This window comes from Terrapene carolina, unplaced genomic scaffold (assembly GCF_002925995.2).
Source record: "Terrapene carolina triunguis isolate 2854851 unplaced genomic scaffold, T_m_triunguis-2.0 Scaffold233, whole genome shotgun sequence".
Classification (NCBI taxonomy): domain Eukaryota; kingdom Metazoa; phylum Chordata; order Testudines; family Emydidae; genus Terrapene; species Terrapene triunguis.
In genome coordinates this window covers 10,810,556-10,829,824 of record NW_020664584.1, presented here as the reverse complement: position 1 = coordinate 10,829,824, position 19,269 = coordinate 10,810,556, and the positions used below count along the sequence as shown (strand labels likewise).

At 51.8% G+C, this 19,269-nt stretch overlaps 1 protein-coding gene across 1 annotated transcript in view; it reads left to right on the top strand.

Moving 5' to 3' along the window:
• Positions 1-19,269, top strand: part of CHD6 (chromodomain helicase DNA binding protein 6) — a 193,061-nt gene that overhangs the window by 64,772 nt on the left and 109,020 nt on the right. Inside the window, exon 2 of the mRNA XM_026656826.2 lies at positions 11,347-11,402. Within this exon, the coding sequence (XP_026512611.1) occupies positions 11,370-11,402 (33 nt within the window). The 5' untranslated portion in view covers positions 11,347-11,369. The remainder of the gene's footprint in view (positions 1-11,346; positions 11,403-19,269) is intronic.

The window sequence follows — 19,269 nt, the reverse complement described above, 5'->3', positions numbered from 1 at the left end:
CTCATCTGAGTGTAGCGTTGGCTCACAGAATGGAGTGACACTTTAATCAACAAGAACCTGCATGGTGACCATGTCTGAACTTGCTCCATCTTGAGTGAGCTCTGAGGAGGACTGTCAGAGGAAGAGGTGGGAATGAGAAGGGGAAATAGGATAGATTAGACGTTGGAATTGAATTGAATACCCATTTGGGTAAATGTTTACTGTGGAGAGAGGGGCTTTTTTGTCTTCTCCTCCCTGCTGCCCCCAAACACAGGGATGTTTTCCTTTGGGCTCACAGCATTAGCTAACCTTCTCTTAGAGACATAACAGTTTAAATATCCCAGGGAGCTTATATGTTATGTGTACAGCAAACCTCAATGCAATCGTTTTGTTAATTTAAAAAAATGGTGTTCAAAACAGCAATAACCAGTTATGCTTAAGAACTGCAAAACCATAAGGGCATACCGGAGACAAGGTATCTCTGTACAGAAACTGCAATCCCTCCACTCATTGCTGGACTGCTGCTACCTCTGTGGTGGAACATGGCAGCTGTTTAAAAGTGCACAGAGGTGCCACCCAGCATCTTAGAATGGGCTGTGAAGAAAAATACCATATCCAGTTGCGGCTGCAATTGTCCTGTTGGAATTTGGCCAGGAAACCTGCGTGAATATTGTGGCTCTTAAGATTTAGATCTACCCTGTTTGTTCAGTCTGCTCCATCTGAATGAGTTTGAACGGGAGACACCCTGTAGTGACAGTTCTGCTGACATCAGATTGCAGGTAGTGCTTCCCTGAATGATTCCTTTGCAGCACTTCCCCTTAGCCCAGAGGTGGGCAAACTACGGCCCGCGGGACCGTCCTGCCTGGCCCTTGAGCTCCCAGCTGGGGAGGCTAGCCCCCGGCCCCTCCCCTGCTGTCCCTCCTGGGCGGCGGAGCGGTGCGCTCCTGCTGAGCAGAGCAGCAGCGTGTCTACCTCCGGCTGGGCGGCGCGGCTGCCAGACATGCTGCTCTGAGCGTCATGGTAATGGAGCTGGGGCCGGGGGGGTTGGATAAGGGGTGGGTAGTCCCGGGGGACACTGAGGGGACAGGGAGCAGCGGGGGTTGGATAAGGGGGAGGGAGCAGGGGGCGGTTGGATGGGGTGGAGGTTGGGGGGGGGCGGTCAGGGGACGGGGAACGGGGAGTTGGATAAGTATGGGAGTTCTAGGGGGCCTGTCAGGGTCGGGGGTGTGGATAGGGGTCAGGAGATGGGGAACGGGGGGGTTGGATAGGCGTGGGGTCCTGGGGGTCTGTCAAGGGGTGGGGGTGTGGCTAGGGGGCGGGGCACTCGGGACTGGGAGCAGGGGGGTTGGATGGGTCGGGAGTTCTGAGGGGGGCAGTCAGGGGGCAGGAAGTGGGAGGGGGCAGATAGGGAGCGGGGGCCAGGCTGTTTGGGGAGGCACAGCCTTCCCTACCCAGCCCTCCATACAGTTTTGCAACCCCAATGTGGCCCTCGGGCCAAAAAGTTTGCCCACCCCTGCCTTAGCCACACAGGATCTTGATTTTGGTCCATTACCACAATTCCCAGCACCACTGGAGCCATCCTCCTCGGGTGTCCTTGTGGCTCACCAGGTAGCACTCTGAAGTCTCCTCCTGAGGCTTGGGCTCATACCTAGTGCTGACCCAGCCCAGTAGCACTGGGGAACTGATGTGCTGTTAGGGCATGGGTGGGCAAACTTTTTGGCCAGAGGGCCACATCTGGATGGGGAAATTGCATGCAGGGCCATGAATGTAGGGCTGGGGCAGGGGGTTGGGGAGCAGGAGAGTGTGGGAGGGGGTGTGGTGTGCAGGAAGGTGCTCAGGACAAGGGGTTGGGGTGCAGGAGGGGTGTGGGCTGTATGAGGGGGCTCAGGGCAGGGGGTTGGGGTGCCGGAGGGGCTCAAGGCAGGGAGTTAGGGGGCTCAGGGCTTGGGGTTGGGGTGTGGGGTGCAGGTGGGATTCTGGGTGCGGGCTATGGCCCGGCGCCGCTTACCTTGAGGGGCTCCGGGGTGGCAGCGGCTCAGGCAGGCTCCCTGCCTGCCCTGGCCCCACACCACTCCCGGAAGTGGTCCGCACCTGGGGTCCTTGTGGCCCCTGGGGGAGAGGGGGTAGAGGGCTCCGCGTGCTGCCCTTGCGTGCTGTACCTCCCCTGAAGCTCCCATTGGCTGCAGTTCCCCGTTCCTGGCCAATGGGAGCTGTGGGGGGCGGTGCCTGCAGGCGAGGGCAGCGCACTGAGCCCCCTGTGCCAATCCCCTTCCCCGGGGCCACAGGAACATGGTGCTGGCCGCTTCCGGGAGTGGCGCGGGGCTCGTGGCGTCACGGGGGTGGCTATCCCGCAAGCCGGATCCAAAGCTCTGACGGGCCGGATCCAACTTGCGGGCTCACCCCTGTGTTAGGGGATTTTCCTTTGCTGATGAGAGGAGCTGAAGTTCTTTCTGTTCCCTCTGGGTGTGCTGGTGGGTCTCGACGATCATGTGGTGCTCTTTCATGCAAACCCCTTCCCTTCCAAGCATGCTTTGCAGAAATCTGAATGTGGTGAGGAGGGGACAGTGGAGCAGGAGGGGACGTTGAGGGATTTCTGCATTGGGAAGAGAGGTAGTTTCAGCTCCAATCTGAAATGAGCTGGATGAAGTAGGTGAGACCTACAGAGGAGAAGGCTCTGGCACCAGCAGCACCCAGCGCTTGTGGGTGACAGAGTGGAGACAGGTGCCAGATGAGTTGGTAGGGGAGCAGTGAGACAAGGGCAGTGAAGCAAAGCCATGCCGGTATAATGTCCCTGGCCTTGAGGGCATGTAAATGCTGCAGGGGTTGCCTTCACAGTCACTGCACTGCTGTCTGCTAGCTCCTTGCTGCACACAGCACTCTGGAAACCTTTCTCCTTTAACATCCCTGTCTTGTCTTCTAGCAGCTGCTGAAGTTAAAAAGAGACTGAACAGAGGGGTAATGGAGGATGGGTGGGACCTCTGCACTGGTTGTTGAATCATGTCTGACCCAGACTGGCATCTAGCATAGTTCTTGCACCAAAACGGCCTAAACACTACCCCATTTAGTTTCTTAGTAGCCCACTGGATTGCTGAGTACTGATATGCTCAGCCTTGACTAGGCTGGCAGCTGAGGGGCTCGTAGCAATGCATCTGTGTTTACTTGCAGGAAGCATTGCTGAAGTGCCACCTTGCAAGCAGATGCCTAGCAAAAGCAGATGGCTTCAGAGTCCTTCTGCTTCCCTTGAAGCTCCTGAACCTGCAGCAGAACTCCCGGAGGAACCTGCTTTGTGTATTCTCGCTTCTCGGAGTCAAGCTGGGTCAGAACTTAGGGCTGGGTTACTGAAGCCCTTACAGATTTACAAGGGGGCTCTCGTACTTTGCTTTGGAGTGAGACAGTGAGAAGTTCTGCTAATGAAATGTGGAAGGTGATGCTAACCCTCTCCTCCATTCTGCACCGTGAGGGATGGGGGAGGGGAGGGAGAACCCACAGGGACTGCCAATGTCCTGTTTGTTGTTCTGTTCAAATTCATTCCATTGGTGCGAGATCTTGTAGTGAGCATCTCATCCTGTGCTCCCCCTGCAGGCTGTTCTGTGCAGACACATGCCACGTGCTGTTCCCAGAGCTGGAATTGGCTGGTGCAGCTGCACACAGATGTCTTGCTGCGATAAAGTCAGTGCACCGTTAGCCGAATGTGTCAAACTGGCAGCTGCATTCATCTCGTTTCAGCTCCATTCCAGGGATGGCAAATACTCCTTGCCAGAGGGACGCAGGGAACTTAACAAAGGGTTAAAACACCATTCTTCAACTTCAGAGTCAGGTGAAGGGGAGCAAACCCCCAAAATACAGTTCTGGGGCAATACTGCCTGGTGGGACTGTGGATGGGAAGGGCTGCAGGTTGCTGAGCTGCAGCAGAGCTAGTGATTATATCCCACTTCATGATGGGAAAGAAATAGTTCAAGCCTCCTGTTGGAGCTGCTGCACTCTACCCAGACTAAAACACCATTCCCAGCTGTCTGAGGGTCCGGTGGTGACTCGTGGGGGAGATATTGTGCTGTCAGCACAATGTAGGCATCAGCTATGAGATTTTGAGCTTGGGCTCCAGTTCCCTGGGTCTAGGAGCACCTAGATTTGCTCCCATACTGTGTACTGTAACAAGTGGATGTGCTGGCCCTTTAAGGTAGACTGACAATCAAGCACTGCTCTGTCCCTGCAGCAAAGCATGCTGGGACTTGTAATCTAGAGGGAAGTCTAGGAGTTAGGTGCTGGCAAGTAACGCTGGGAAATGGAACTGGGGATAAAACCGTCTCCTTCCCTCTGAGCAGAGTGCCCTGGATGGAGCAGGAGCTGCTACTAGGGCTGTTCAGGTTGGAGACCAGTGAAGAGGACAGAGCTGTGGGTTTCTCCATGCAGAGAGTCAATGGAAGAGCTGAAGAGGGGCTATGGAAGAAGGGAGGGTCAAGGACACTGAGGAGGTGCGGGTTGTTTAGCCAGTGAGTTAGACAGAGAAGCCCAAGGGAAAAGCTGCTGGGTGTAGCTTTAGAGAAGGTGGAGTGGGACAGGACTGGATGCCCACTTCATGGTGTGGGGCCCCAGGGTGGAACCCTCTAATGGGGGTGGGCAAGAGGTCCCTCCTGGCTTGGAGGGACCCTGCAGGAGGAGAAGCGTTGGTGGAGTGACACAGACTCTGGAAGGGGAGTATGTCTGACTTTAGGAAAAGCTCCATTTTCCAAAGATGGGAGGGGGATCATGCCACACCCACCTCACTGTGCCCTGGCCTCATGCTGCCATGTGTTGAAAATAGTGATTCCTGCGAATGGAAGAAACTGGGTGCCTTGTTGCTGCTGGGTGCCTGGGCAAAGCAAGACACAGGACCGTCTGCACAGTGTGTCCAGTGCTGGAAGGAGACCAGGGGATACCATTCAATCCAGTGTGTCTCATAGATAGAATAGTACTATCAGCCCTGGGCCTCTGGGTTTCACTGTCCACTGTGAGAGTTAATGGCTTGGAGAGCTAGTGATTGGTTACGTACTGCTTTGTGGCATGGGGTGGATTGACGCCAGTGCATTTCCTACCACGCACTCCAGGGCTGTGGACCAAAGTTTTCACTTAAAAACAAACCAGAACCCAGACAGATTTCTAGCACTTCTGGTTACAAGGCTACACTCAAGATGGGATGTTCTTCTAAATGCTCTGCTCTAGGAATTATTTTGGGGGAAGTCTCTGACGTGTTAGATGGGAGGTCACACTCTGTGATCATAGTGGTCTTTTCTGGCCTTGGAATCCATGAATCTTCAAAAGCTCATCTGAGTGTGAACAGGTGCAGTGCTGTCTACAGGGAGCCTGAAAAAAACAGTTAATCGAATGACAGTTAACTCTGGAACATAACGATGGCGACGTGAATGTCAGCTTTGTTGCTGATTGTGTTAGCAGACACATCCAGCTGCAGTGATGTGCTCATCTTGCAGCCCAAGATCCCTCCCACTGGGGACTCGCATGTTCATGGGGAAGGGAGGCTTGCTTAAAAGGCAAGGAGCACAGGTTAGTGAGTTTCCTGTCCAAAAGTACAGTTAAAATCCTCTTCCCCAGACGTTGCATAGGGTGCCTGGATCAGGTGTGGGCTTGCCTGTCATAGGGTTTGGCTCATGTTTGGGGTACAAGCTGCCAGCTGGAGCCCTGTACTTGCTGCCCTCCACAGCCATGGCTCGCTTTCCCAGGCTGTTTGAATAGTATGAATAGGGAATACCTGAGCCTCCAGAGCACGGTTTAGCCCCTGGAGGGAACATGGGATCTGTTCACTCTGAGGTCTTAGTCATGCACAGAAGTTCAGGCTAGTGGAAGGGTTCGGCTGCCTGGCAGCCACATGCTGCGTGGGGGCATTAGTGTTAATGCCGAGGTATGTAAGAGTCGGACTAGGCCAGTGCCCTGCAGCCAGCAGCGAAACAACTTGCATTGGCTTCCCATATCCTTTGTAGAGAGGGAGGGGGAGGAGGAGGTGAAGGCCGATGGGGTGGGCATGTGCTGCAGCGTGGGAGGAGGAGGTGGTGGCCCCGTGTTCTCTTTCTGTCAGTAAATCCCCGGCAGGGCAGGGGGATGGGGGACTGAGAATGGGCAAAAGAAAACCTAATGCAATGGAAGGAGGGTTTGCAGCAGGTGGCCACAGTGTGAACAGACGGATCTGACAGCAAGATCCATGCAAGAGCTCTCTGCTGCTGAGGCTAGTCTGGAGGCTGCTCTTCAGAGGAGGATTCCTCCCCTGCTGGTTATCAGAGCAGGATCTGGCTTGCTGGTTTGTTTATGATTTTCCTGTTGCCAGTTATCACCCTACTTCTGCATGGCCGTGGCTACTGGGGAAGTATAGCTGTGTCTCTCCACAGAGTGTATGTGGGACATGTTTGCATTCTCCATTGTGGGAGAAGACACCTGGGTGAGAAGAGGCTCAGGCCTGCTCAGTGTCCCCAGCCTCAAGCACAGGAGCCTCTGCACATGGGAGAGGGTGCAGGGGAAACCTGTGGTGCTAGGATGCTCATATCTGGAAAGAACTATCGCCCAGCTGAGCCCCACTCTGCATCCCATCAAGAATGGGGGCTGGGAGCAGGAAAACATGGGATGAGGAGATCTCCAGAATAACCAGGGGATGGGGAGAGACTGGGGAATGGAGATGGGGTGGGAAGCACCAATACAAGGGGAGGAGGAGAGAGCCAGGCAGGACAAGGACTGGCCTTAAATTAGGGGCCAAGACCGCCTTCTTGACCGCACCCCAAGGAGAGTTAAGCCCTGCCACTCCCTCAAATGGCTTTATGGCACCTCCTCTGTGAGGGAGGGGGAACCATTACCCTGGCAGCTCCCTCTCTCCAAAGCCGCGCTGGCTTAGTGGTGGTGCTCTGAGGCGAGATTAACCCTGCTAGCGGTGCAACAGGACTCTGGGCTAGTGGTGGTGCACTGGAGTCTGGCTTCACCCATTGGATCTGGCAGACTGAATTCCCAGCTCTAGCAGGGCGCATTGGGAAGGTGGCATTGCCCAGTGAGATCTCACAGCCTTGCAGGCAGATGTATGGAAATAGACCAGCTCAGGCCTGTCCTACTGGCACCCTGAACCCATCTCTTCACCAGCTGTGCCCAGGGCAGAGCTATTGCCACAGCTGTGTTTTCTCATTAGGATGCCAGGAAATGAGAAACAATGAGCCCCTTATCTCACATGCCTGGGGCAGGTAGCAGCAGAGAGCTCCCAGCATACTGAGCCATGTTAAGCTGCTTCTTGTCTCTATGCTAGCCAGTCCATAATGCCTGCGCTGCTTGTCATGTGGGAAGTTCTTGATCCTGGGGCTTTGTCTGGGACAGGTACTCAGCTGAGGAATGCAGAACCAGTTTGGGCTGAGAAACCTGAGACCACGAAGGAGCCCTTAGTGACTCCAGTGAGTCTAGCAGCAAAACACCTCTGCCCAAAGCCTGTACCAAGCCCTATACATGAGCCTGGCAAAGGGCTCTTCAGAAGGTGGAGCTCCTGGGGGTGGTGACATTGTACACGTGGGCAATGGCTGGTGGATTCACATAGCACCTACTAGTCCTGCTCTTTCACAGCCGTTCCCCTTGTGTGCGAGGCTGCAGGGAGCTGCCATCGAGCTGAGCTCTATGGTGCACAGGGCTGTAACCCTGTGCTCAGTGGGTTCCACGAATCCTGCCGCCTCCTGCAAAGTAGAACTGTGCTGGTCCCACCACATCCAGGAGGCTGGAGGGACCAGGACGTGTCCTGGAATATGTTGCAGGAGGAGGAGTTGACCCTGGCTAGCTGACACTGTCAAGCAGTGTTGCTGCCCAGCACTCTACATTGGTTACAGTTGCTCACTCAGAGCTTTCAGAGGCACTTTCTGAGCCCTCTCTCTTCTGCACCTGCCCCCTGTTTTGGTGTGTTCCAGCACGTGAACTGGACACTTCTCCATGTGGATCTGCTCTGCACCATGAGGCGCAGGGGAGGGGCCTTGCTACATCCCTTCATTGGTGATGCAAATGCTGAGATGGAGAGTCCCTACTCACACTGGCAGCTGAGTGCCAGGCTGAGGGGTGCTGCTGGCCAGTGCTGCAGGAGGAACAGAGACTGGCTTTCTGTTAGGCTGCTAGGCTTTGATTCCCCTCCCCCCGCTTATTGGCAGCTGCATGGACCATTTCCTTCTCCTTTGTGTCTTCCCCCTCCTACTCTGCCCCAGGTTCCAGAGCCTGGAATGGTCTGGGCCTGGTTCTGGAGTGAGAACATCCTTCTAGACCCCTCCTTGCAGTCCATCAAGTTCCCTCAACCACTCCTCCTCCGCCTAAGGCAGTGACCCCAGAGGTGTATTGATCTCTGCATGGGAGGGGGACAGGGCTGACTAGGCAGTGCCCAATAGGGAGATAACTGATTGCTTTGGGGTGGGGGCTTTAGGAACCTTGTGTGCAACTGACATCCCCTTTTACGCAGTCTTACGGATGTGGGGCTTCCAAGGCACCAAAATGTGTCCACTGGGGGAGGAGCCTGTCCGTGTGTCCTTGTATCTGTGTTTCTGCCGCTCACCTTTGAGTTTTGTCTCTTGTTTTGCAGATGAATCTCAGAGACCAAAAATATTTTAGAAAGTTCTGTTTCAAGCTGTTAATAAGTTTTGTCAGTTTGTTTATGTTCATTCTATGCAGCAGTGGGAGTGTCAGGTAGGAGGGACAGGCAGATTCAGGGGTGACCAGGGACTACCTTGGCTTTTCCTGGGTGTGAATGTCTCTGGCAGGGGAGTGGCTGGTGGGATGGTGGAGCCAGCATTCTGAGCTGTCACAGAAGGGGGAGCAGGAGTAACAACTACATCAGCACTTGCTGTCTGTGCTGGTGCTACCCTATGGTGCAGGGCATGTTGCTTAGTGGTGCTCAGAGCAAGTGCAATCACTTAAAGGCGTGGTGCAAACACCACATTTGTGCACAGCTGTGGGCACTTTGTGGATGGGAGCTGTGTTACTGGTTGTAGAGGTCCGGACTCACCCCTGCAGCGCCTCCTGCTGGTTGTCTAGGGAATTAGCTCACCAGCCTCTGGAGCACCCTCTGCAGGCTGGTGATCCGCCTTGTCCTCTGCACTGGCCCCCATGACCCTCCCAGGACCCCGGTGCCCCTTGCTCTGGGTGTTGCCCCCTGGCAATACCCACACACACACACACACACACACTAGGTCTCCCCTCCCAGGGGAACCCCCATCCACTATCCCCACCTTGCCTCAGCACTAGGCCACTGCTAGTCACCATCTAGCCCCCACTCTCTGGGGCAGACTGCAGTATAGGCCACTCATCATTGGCAAGGTTGGGTTTGGACCTGCTGCCTCGGTCTAGCCCTAGGCTGCCCTCTGCAACCCCCAGTATCCCTTGACCTATCACCAGGCCACAGCCTGGGGCTATCCAGCTCCTTTCTCCAGCCCTGCTCCACTACAGGTACCCTGTCTAGCTCCCTGCAGCCAGGCCCTTCTCTCTCTGAAGGCAGAGAGAGACTGCTGAGCTGGTTGGCCCCCAGCCTCTTATTTAGGGCCAGCTGGGGCCTGATTGGGGCGTGGCCCAGCTGTGGATACTTCCCCAATCAGCCCAGTAGCTTTTCCCTTTGCCCCAGCCAGGGCTGTTTTAAACCCCTCAGACAGGAGCGGGGTAGCCACCCCGCTACACTGGTGCATTAGGAGGTTGCTTTGGGGCTGGTAATACCAAAATGCTCTAGAGTAAAGGAGAGAGCTGGTAGCAACCCCTATATTCAAGTTGTCTAATATTTTCCATTACAAAGGATTCTTGCAACCTTTTCTTTGAGAAATGTTCTTCTCACTATTGTTTACAGCTGGCATTTGATGTTCAGCAGGGGAAAGGCCCTCAGGCCACAGAAGTGTCTGTTCTTTGGGCTTATCTATGTGGAGAAATTTGCCAGTATAATTAATTATACCACTCCAGTTATACTGGTATAACTCTTAGTCCAGAACAAGAAGAGCAATATAATTATACCAGTATAGTTATGCTGGTAATTTTCCCCGTGTAGAACAGACCCAAATCCCATGAAATTCTGTTCAGCTTTTGCTGAGATGTGAACTGTTACAAACAGCTGTGGTGGTGTTCCTTTCTGTGATGGTGTTCTTCAGGGGAGAGTTGCCAGAATCACTGAACACAGGAACCTTCTACGGCAGGGCCCACGCTACCACCGCAGCAGCAGCAGCAGCAAACACGGCACTGGAAATGTCTGAGAGCTGTCTGAGCAACAGGGTGGAAGAGACCTGGGCTGGGCTTACTCCCCTGGACCTGTCAGTGGCCCTAATGGCCCTTCCTCCTCCTCCTCTGGGGTCATGACATGGGGCTGGTCTCCATTCCCCTCAATTCTGTTACCACCAGCTAGCGTGGGTCACAGTCTGTGCTGCAATGCTGAAGGTTTGGGGTTTGAATATTTATTTCCAAAATAAATGGTTCACTGCTCCTAACTCAGCATCTGGAGTCCAGCGCCCATGATCGTGGCAGCCCATTGCTGATGGGCTGCCTTTCAGTGACAAACGTGTGTGTGTGTGTACATGAGGGGAGGAACAGACAAGCACTGTTCAATAAGGAAACAATTTCAAGCCCAGGTTTCCAAAGCGTGGTTACGAACACACACACCAGAAGGAAGGAGCTGAAGGGCTGTCGAAACAATTGGGGGGAAGAGGTTTCTCCTTGGTTTATAACCCATGCTTGCCCTCTCTGATTCTTTCCCTTTTGTTTTCCCCGTTTGGTAGGGTTTTTAATTGTTCTTCCTTTCCAGTGAAGTTGGTGTGGATGACACCTGTCTGTGGTTCACTCTGTGGGTAGTGCACTGGTCTCTACGGTAACTGAGAAGGTGCCTGTGTTAACTTGCCTTCTCTTTGCTGGCTTTGAGCATCTGAGCAGAAGGCCTGCTTGACACACAGCACTGCCCTGCTTTCACTGGAGGTGTGATTTTAAGCTGATTTAGTTAAACAGTTGCCAGTGTGTATGTGGACATTCATGTCTGCTTAGCTTGCTTCGGTAAATTTACAGGCACAAACTGAAGTGCTGTAACCAGCATCAAACCCATAGAATTGTTTGCACCATTTAACTCACCTAGGTTTGACTGTACAATGTGTGTGTGTGTGGGCAAGGCCTAAAGCTCTGTGTTTTGTCAAGGTCTGGTAAACAGTGACTATTATGTCTGTGACAAGTTGGTGGATGCCTGTTTATCAGGAGATGTAGACCGTAAATATTATTCCCCATCCCTGCTAATAATATTCCAGCATGGCTGAGGTTTGTCCTGCCCGTTTCACTAGGGTTCATGCAGTCAGTCAGGGGGCATTACGCTGAAAGGCTTCCAACACTGATCTTTACTGTGAGTGTTTGTGTTGTGTTTTGCAGAAGTAACATTCATCCTCAAGTTGATGATAATGAAAATACAGAAGAAAGAAAAGCAGGTTTGTGACCCCCTCTCCTTCACCTAAATCAGTCTGTGAGGCTTCAATGCCTCGTCATGTGTGAGAGTAGTGGCTGCAGCAAGCCCACCTACAGCCTGTGTTTGTTGTGTAGCCAAGAGGTGTGTGTGCATTTCCAGCCCCTCTTGTCAGGGCCACGGACCTGTGCTTTGAAATGTAACTGGGGCTTGGGGCATATATATCTCTGCTTGGGGCAAGGGCAGAGAGTGGGATTTATTTTCCATTTAATAAACAAGACACATTTAATTGTTTGTGTTAGCCTGGGTAGCGAAGATCCTACCATTCCAACTTGTCTGGCTCCACAACCACTGTGATTTAGAAAAAACAGTAAAGTTGTTACAATAAGTGCTAATAAATAACTGTCCCAGATAAAGCTGGAAGCAGAGATGGGTTGGGGCAGGGGGAGGGGAGGCCTGCTCAGGAACCCTGCCCAGTTCAGAAATAATCCTGGCCACCAAGCCTCTGACCCTTGACTCTGACCTGCTGCATCTGGTACTACGATACAAATTGAATGAATAAATCTGCTACTGGAGGAGATTTATGAGCTGCTGGTCATTGTCTCTGCTATTTGCACAGGGAGAAGCTGCCCCTGGGCTCTGTGATAAAGGGATAGAACCTGTTCAATGTACGGAGACTCTGCCTCTGGGGTGAAAGGTGTTTGTAGGGTGTAAAACAAGCCAGCCTGCCCTTCATGGATTTTTGTCCATGCTGCTTTTAATGGGAAACCATTAAAGTGAGCATCTAACAATGGGATAAATCTCTTAAAGGGAGTGGGAGCCTCTTTCAGCCTACTCAGAAGCAAAGCCCATAGGGCAGCAGCTAACCCCTTTCTGGGGTCTGGCCTTAACGACAAAGAAATGAATAATAACAAAGCTCAGCTCAAGCCACCTTCACTGCTTCTAGTGCTCTTCTCTCAGGACTGCTCAGCCCACACGCTAGATCCTCTCTCTCTCCAGGTAGCCACTGCCATCCCCCTTTTACCGTGCACTCCTTTTGTAAGAATCACATCTGCTCTGGATGATTTGATTCTTACAAGCGGAGTATTTTAGTTAGTATAGGAATAATTTTGTTCCAGTGGCTTTGATCACGGTATGTGGTTGATTCTTATATCAGTGATTTTTATAAATGGAGTGCACTGTATCTGGTTTGGATAGTGAACCACCCACCCCATGGAGTCAGCAAAGCCCACTCAGCTCTTTCCCAACAGAGTGCATGCTGCCAGCAAGATTTAATGTGTACCAAGGGAAGGGAGCCTGGTAAAAATGCTTCCTCGTTGGCAGCCTTTTCCCAGGTTTGGTTAGCTTGCAGATTGCTGGCGGGTGTTCCCTTGAAACAGTGGCATCAGATGGGATTCCTGTAGTGATGGGTCCTGAACCACCCGAGCAAAGGCAAAGAGACATTGGGCCAGGTTCTGACCTTACTTTTCCTGGTGTAATTCCACAGCAACTTGCCTCAGAATCTTCTCATTCAAGAGCTGCCCATTGCCACTCCTGGACCTGTGCTCTCTCTGCTTTGGAGTGGGCTGCTCTGCTGTTGTACCAGAGAAGGGAGAAGTTTCTACTGTCTGTCCTGGAAAATCACAGCAGCAGGGTACCCTTCCCACAGCCCTACCTGCTTTCCTGCCTCCAGACACTGCTCCCGAGTGTGCATGGAGATAGAATGGAGAGCAGCAAGCAGCTTCGCTTCTGTGTGGGGTAGGGGTGTAGTGCAGACCAGGACAAACAAAAGTGTTGCAGGAGCTGGTGCTTCCAGAGGGAGTGGGGGAGCCAGTCGGGCTTCTTCCAGAATGATGTGAATCTCTTACAGCTCCCATTCCTGTGGGTGAGGCTGGTGTAACACCCTAGTGTTGGAAAGCACCTCTTTCCCCCCCCCCCCCCCCCCCCAGTGTGTCTGTGCCTTAGCTAGGAAGGAGCAGTCCAGAGAATGATGATGGATGGCATAGTGTGGTCAGCAGCCAGAGTTTAAGGCCAGAAGAGAGCACCAGATCATCTAGTCCAGCTGTTCTCAAACTGTGGGTTGGGACCCCAAAGTGGGTCGGGACCCTGTTTTAATGAGGTCGCTAGGGCTGCCATTAGACTTGCTGGGGCCTGGGGCCAAAGCTGAAGCCCGAGCCCCACCGCTCGAGGCCAAAGCTGAAACCCGAGGGCTTCAGCCTTGGGTTGTGGAGCACAGGTTACAGCCCCATGCCTGGGACTGAAGCCCTTGAGCTTTGGCTTTGGCCCCCCTGCCCAGGGCGGTGGGCCTCTGGCTTTGGTCCCCCACCCAGGGTGGTGGGGCTCGGACAGGCTCAGGCTTTGGTCCCTCCTCCTGGGGTCGTGTAGTAATTTTTGTTGTCTGAAATGGGTCAGGGTGCAATGAAGTTTGAGAATCCCTGATCTAGTCTGACCTTTGTATAGCATGGGCCACCAACCCCAGCAGCACCCATACATGAACCCAACAACCGAAATCAGGCCAAAGTATTGCAGACTTCAGCACTTGGCTCTGTTAGTCAGAGAGCCAGAGAGAACCAGAGAGCCTGTTAGTGTGAGGCAGCCTCAGTGGTGCCAAGCAGGGGGGATGCGCTGCACTCTCTGGGCATACCTTGCCTGGCCTGGAGTGCTAGGCTGGTGGGCCTTCTCCTTCTGAGGAGCTTTCCCTGCTGCCCAGGCTGGCTCCAGCTCCTCCATCCTCATCTGCACAAATAATTCATGAACAGAAGCCATTTCTGCCAGTAAGTAAATGCCAAGAGTCTGCCAGGCCAGGGCCAGGTGTGGCTCTGGGTGAGCATGGCTTGGGTGGGAGACAATCAGCTCTCTGCCATACAAGGGGCTGTCTGTGTGTGGAACAGCCAGTCTCATGACACTGTCAGCTGGTCCAGCTGTTAGCCAGAAATGCCTTAGGGATTTCTACAGGGCTGGAAGAAACCCGGGCTAGGTAGTGAGGCTGCAGAGAAGGTCCCTGTGTAGCCTTTGGGGCTGGGAGTCCTGGATGAAAGGGCAGCGGCACTCCTCTCCTCTCCTCCCCTCCCTGGGGCTGGATCCCTGAGCTGGAACACCTTCAAGCCGACTGAGCTTCCACTTTCAAGTGGACCAGACTCCTCCCAATAGAGACGCCTGTCAGTGTGGCATCCCAGTAGAGCCTCAGGGCCATTGCTCCTGGCAGCCTTCTCTATGTGGACTCTGGAGAGGATGTGGCACTCACAGAGTTTTAACAGGCCCTGTGTGTGGCTCAGGGCCTGCATTCACTTCTGCACGTGTCCCCCATCCATATCTGTTTTCCCCTTTGTCGTCTCAGGGTGTGTGTGCATGTGCCCATGAAAGAGACATGTTAGGCAGAACGTTGAGCTCAGATGTGTTGCAGGCTCTGAGGTGAGGAGATGCCGCTCTCTCCCTTTGGAGATGGATTCGCTAACTGCTTGCTTCCTTCGGAAATCCCATCTCAAATTACTTTGCTGGCCAGTGCATTTGAAAAGCCTGGTGTGCTGTTAACATTATCAGTTGTTGACTGCAAGGCCTGACTTAGCATTCCAAAGTCTTCCTCAGTCATCTGGATCTCTTGGTATAGGATTCCTTTCTCCTTGAGGAGTCAGGTTTTGTCATCTTGGTGCATTTTGCCTGTTGTGGTTTGGGGCTAGAAATGCCAGGCCTTGCACACAGACCTGTTCTCACTATTTATATTACTAAGTGGTCTGATATCCGTGGATCATTTGTTAGTGCTGTGTTTGCGTCTCCTTCCTTCCCTGTTAATGCACGAGAAATGAGGATTTGTCAGCTGCTGTGAGTAACCTTTGAAATCTGTCACCTTTCCATATGATTTGTGGGACGCCCAACCTGGAGGCCCTTGTCCTGGTGGGGTGGGGATGGGGTGAGGGTTTAGAATCTGATTTATGCATGTTACTGCTTTGGGGGTGGGGAACAGATTTATTTGCTGGGTTTAAGGCTCCAGCAGCTCGTTTTCCCTCCCTCCCCTCATGGTTTCTTCATGGGAAGGGCACATGGAAGTCTGTGCTCTGCTCTCCCTAGAGCATCGAGTGGCTCCCTCTACCCGTGGCTTTCTTTTTGCCAAGCCCTGACTTATTGAATAATGTGAGAACTGCAGAAATAAAGCAAATTGAGTTATTCCACAGAGCCTGCAAATTTCCTTATCCTATAGATATGGAAATAACTAGACTCGTCCCTTATATTAGGAGCCTGCGCTCAAGCACATCTGAATTTTCAGAGCTCTAAGCAGCATTACTTGTCCATCAGAAGGAGAGGCGATGGGAAGGGGAGAGGTTTCTTCGCTTCTGCTTTAATCTGAGGGTTTCACTCCATGTCTCAGAAATGGAGATGCCAAAGCTGTGAATTGCCTAGCCCCCTGGGTGGTGCCAACTGATGGATCTGGTGGGTGCTTTACAGTGGGTAACTTGTCTAGGACAAGCAGATATAAGGGTATTATGATGTATGCCTTTATGCAGTGAGAACCATGAAGGGGACACAACAGGTGTCTCAGGGTGGTTCTTCAAGTGATGGTCCTGATGTGTATTCCACATGTGCGTACTCATATGTACATGATGCGCCTAAGTCTGGAGATTTTTAGCAAGCAGTGGTCACTGGTCTGCACCCGCATAATGGAAGGGAGCACAAAAGTCTCTTTTTGAGGGCCCCAAAAAGGTGACGGGTGGAATAATTCATCTTCTCATTATTTTTTCCCACCAATTAGGCCTAATTTCCAAATTTTGTAATTTCCTAATTTTTGGTCCATTGATTTCCAGTCCTCTGGTACTCTTGTTTACCAGTCATAATCTTAACACAGTCCTTGAATGGTGTCAGTAGAACCTTTCTGTTTAAATTAATTCAGTCTGTCTGTCTCCTCACATCTTTACTTAAACAGTTTTGTATAACTGATTATTGTGACAATTCATGACAATATTTTTCACAGTTGAGCTCACAGTTAGGGTAAATTTGTAGTCCAATTATTACAATAGACCTGTGTTCCCTGTAAACTGCGCACTTGGGCGGCCTCGCAGGAGAGATTCAAGTGCCACCCAGCTGATTAGGAGAGCAGGCACAGCCGGCAGCATGTGTTCAGGTGCCCCTCCTCCCATCACCTTGCTCCGTAGTGCAGCTGCTCCCAGGAGCCGGGACCCTCCTGCTGGTTGTGCAGAGCGGGAGAGGGGGGGAAGGGAGGAGGGTGCTGATGTCAGGGTGTCCCCCTTCCCCCACCCCTGTATCCTATCTCTGCAGAGCAGGGCAGAGGGGACAGCCTGGCTCAGGAGGACTTGGAGCTTCTGAGGTGTGAATGGTGAGTGGCTGAGTGCCTTTCTTAAAGAGACAGTGCTGTATCAGAGATTTCCCCAGCAGCTAGTTCACACAGTCTCTCTCTCTCTCTCTCTCTCTCTCTCCCCCCTCACCCCCTGTCCATGTACCCCATCTCTGCAGAGCGGGGGAGGGGAGACAACAGGGCTCAGGACAGAGCAGGAGAGCTTTCAGTGAGTGTCTTAAAGAGACAGCACACGGCTTTCCCCAGCAGCCAGTCCTGGCTGGAATAATTATTCCTATGGTAACTTTTAAAAAATATATATTATACCTAGGTTTTTTGTTTCTACTGGTGGCGCACATAGGCACATACCTCGGTGCACATAAAATTTATTCCGCATGTGGATGGAAAAAATTAGAGGGAACATTGCAACAGACCCCAGGGACATGGGCTAGACCCTATTGTTGAAATTTCCCTCTGCTGAGTGCTGGCTGATTCTAACAAATCCCATAATCCAGCCTCATGGTCCATCCCAGCCTTGATACCTTGCCTGGCCGGGTCCTGTTAGAGTTGTTAACTAACACATGATACCATTGGTAACCCCTAAACATTGCTAGAGTCTCTGCATTGCTAGGGTCTCTTATCTGTGGTGCTTAGCTAAATACCAAGGTGATGGGCACCGTTGAAATACCACTGACAGATGGATGAGGTCTCCATTCACAGATCCTCTTTGAGGGCACTGGGTCTGCCCCAGAACATGGGCATCAGCTTTTCTCTCCTCAGTTTGCTCACTGCTCTCTTCAGCCCCCACCTCTGTCCTGCCAAACACATTGTAGTGATAAAGACACAAGCACTTCATGTTCCCCTGTGCGTAGAGCTGGGTAAAGGATGCACAGCTGTGTCCTCCTAGCAGCTCCTATACGGTGAGACCAGCCCTTCTGTCTGTGAGAGCTGCCTTGTCCAGACTCCCTGCGATGAGGCCTTGATCTTGGCTGGAACCTCTAGGGGTAACTCATAAGAACCTAAGAACAGCCATACTGGGTCAAACTAATGGTCCATCTAACCTAGTGTCCTGTCTTCCAACAGTGGCCAGTGCCGGATGCTTCAGAGGGAATGAACAGAACCAGGCAATCATCTAGTGATCCATCCCCCGTCGTCCACTCCCAGCTTCTGGCAGTCAGAGGCTAGGGGACACCCAGAGCATGGGGTTGCATCCCTGACCATGTTGGCCAATAGCCATTGATGAACCTATCCTCCATGAACTCCTCATTCTTTTTTCAACTCCCCAGGGTGCCCTTTGGTAATGACTGGTGATGCCTGCCTGTCTCCAGACTCCCAGTCACTGGAGTTCTCCATCTCCTCATGCTGAGTTTGCAGGATATGCTGGTCCATTTTTGTGGCAGCAAGTCCCATCTGCCATTCCCTTCTGGTGTCACTTCCATGCTGCTGTCTGAACACAGGGCTTCCTTGAGTATCTGACTGCGCTCAGCCTGAGGTCTGAGCACTTACTGCCGAAGGAGTCCAGAGGCACAGGTCCCAGTGGCGCAGTGCTGGGGCTGGGACCTGCAGGCCTCACAATGCAAGGAGCAGGACAAGCTGGGATTCAGAGGTAGCTGCTTGTACATTAGTAAAGATGCTTTTATTTCTGGAGCTAAAACCTAATGAGACAAATTCATCCCTGGTGTAACTCTACTGGAGCAATTGCTTCATAGCTTCTTATATTGTGAAGGAGCGCAGAGACCTGTACAGTGACAGAGAATATACAGGAGACTCCTCTCTGGTAACGGCAGTGTATCCATCTCTGGGTGGGAAATGGTATCTGTTTCACATGGCTCAGCTATGTAAGGCTGCTGGGACCTGGGACAGGAAGTGAAGATGAGAGTCCAATTGTAACTGAAAGGGGAATGAAGGGAGCTGTGATGCGGTTAGTCAGGTATGACTCCATCCAGCACGGAGCTCCTTTGGGAGATGGCTGCCTTATGATTACAGCTGGTCAGAAAACTTTTGTCAAAATGGGTTTCTGTCCGCAAATGCTGTTTTAAATAAGCTGAAATTTTTTGTTTTAGAAAAAAATTGAAATTTCATTTTAAATTGAAATTTTCATTTTGAAATTTATTTTATATTGTTTTTAGTTTTACATTACTGTTGTTTTTATGTTATTCCATGACATGCCAGTAGTAGTAGCATAGAATATGATGTCATTGTGACATAACTTGACATGGTATGAGGTCATATTATCTACTGCTATTGGCATGTCATGGAATAATACAAAGATAATAGTAATTTAAAAAATGCCAGAAAAATACATTTTGAAATGATTGGGGATTTATTTTGCAGGAAAATTTGAAAATACTGGTTTTCACAGTGATTTGGAACAAAAACAAATTTTGAAATGTTATTTTCCCTGAAATGGAAATTCTGCATTTCAACCAGCTGTAATTATAATAGTTGATAATTACATGATCACATACTATTTTTTCACAGGAACCCTGCCTCATTCAGTGCACAAGATTGACAATACTCACTGAATGAGCAGCTGTTATATATTTTGGTTTCTTCTCATTCTTCAGTGGGCAGCCCCAGGCATCATGTACTGCACTCTATTCAAACCTTGTTCTGAAGGTAGAATTAT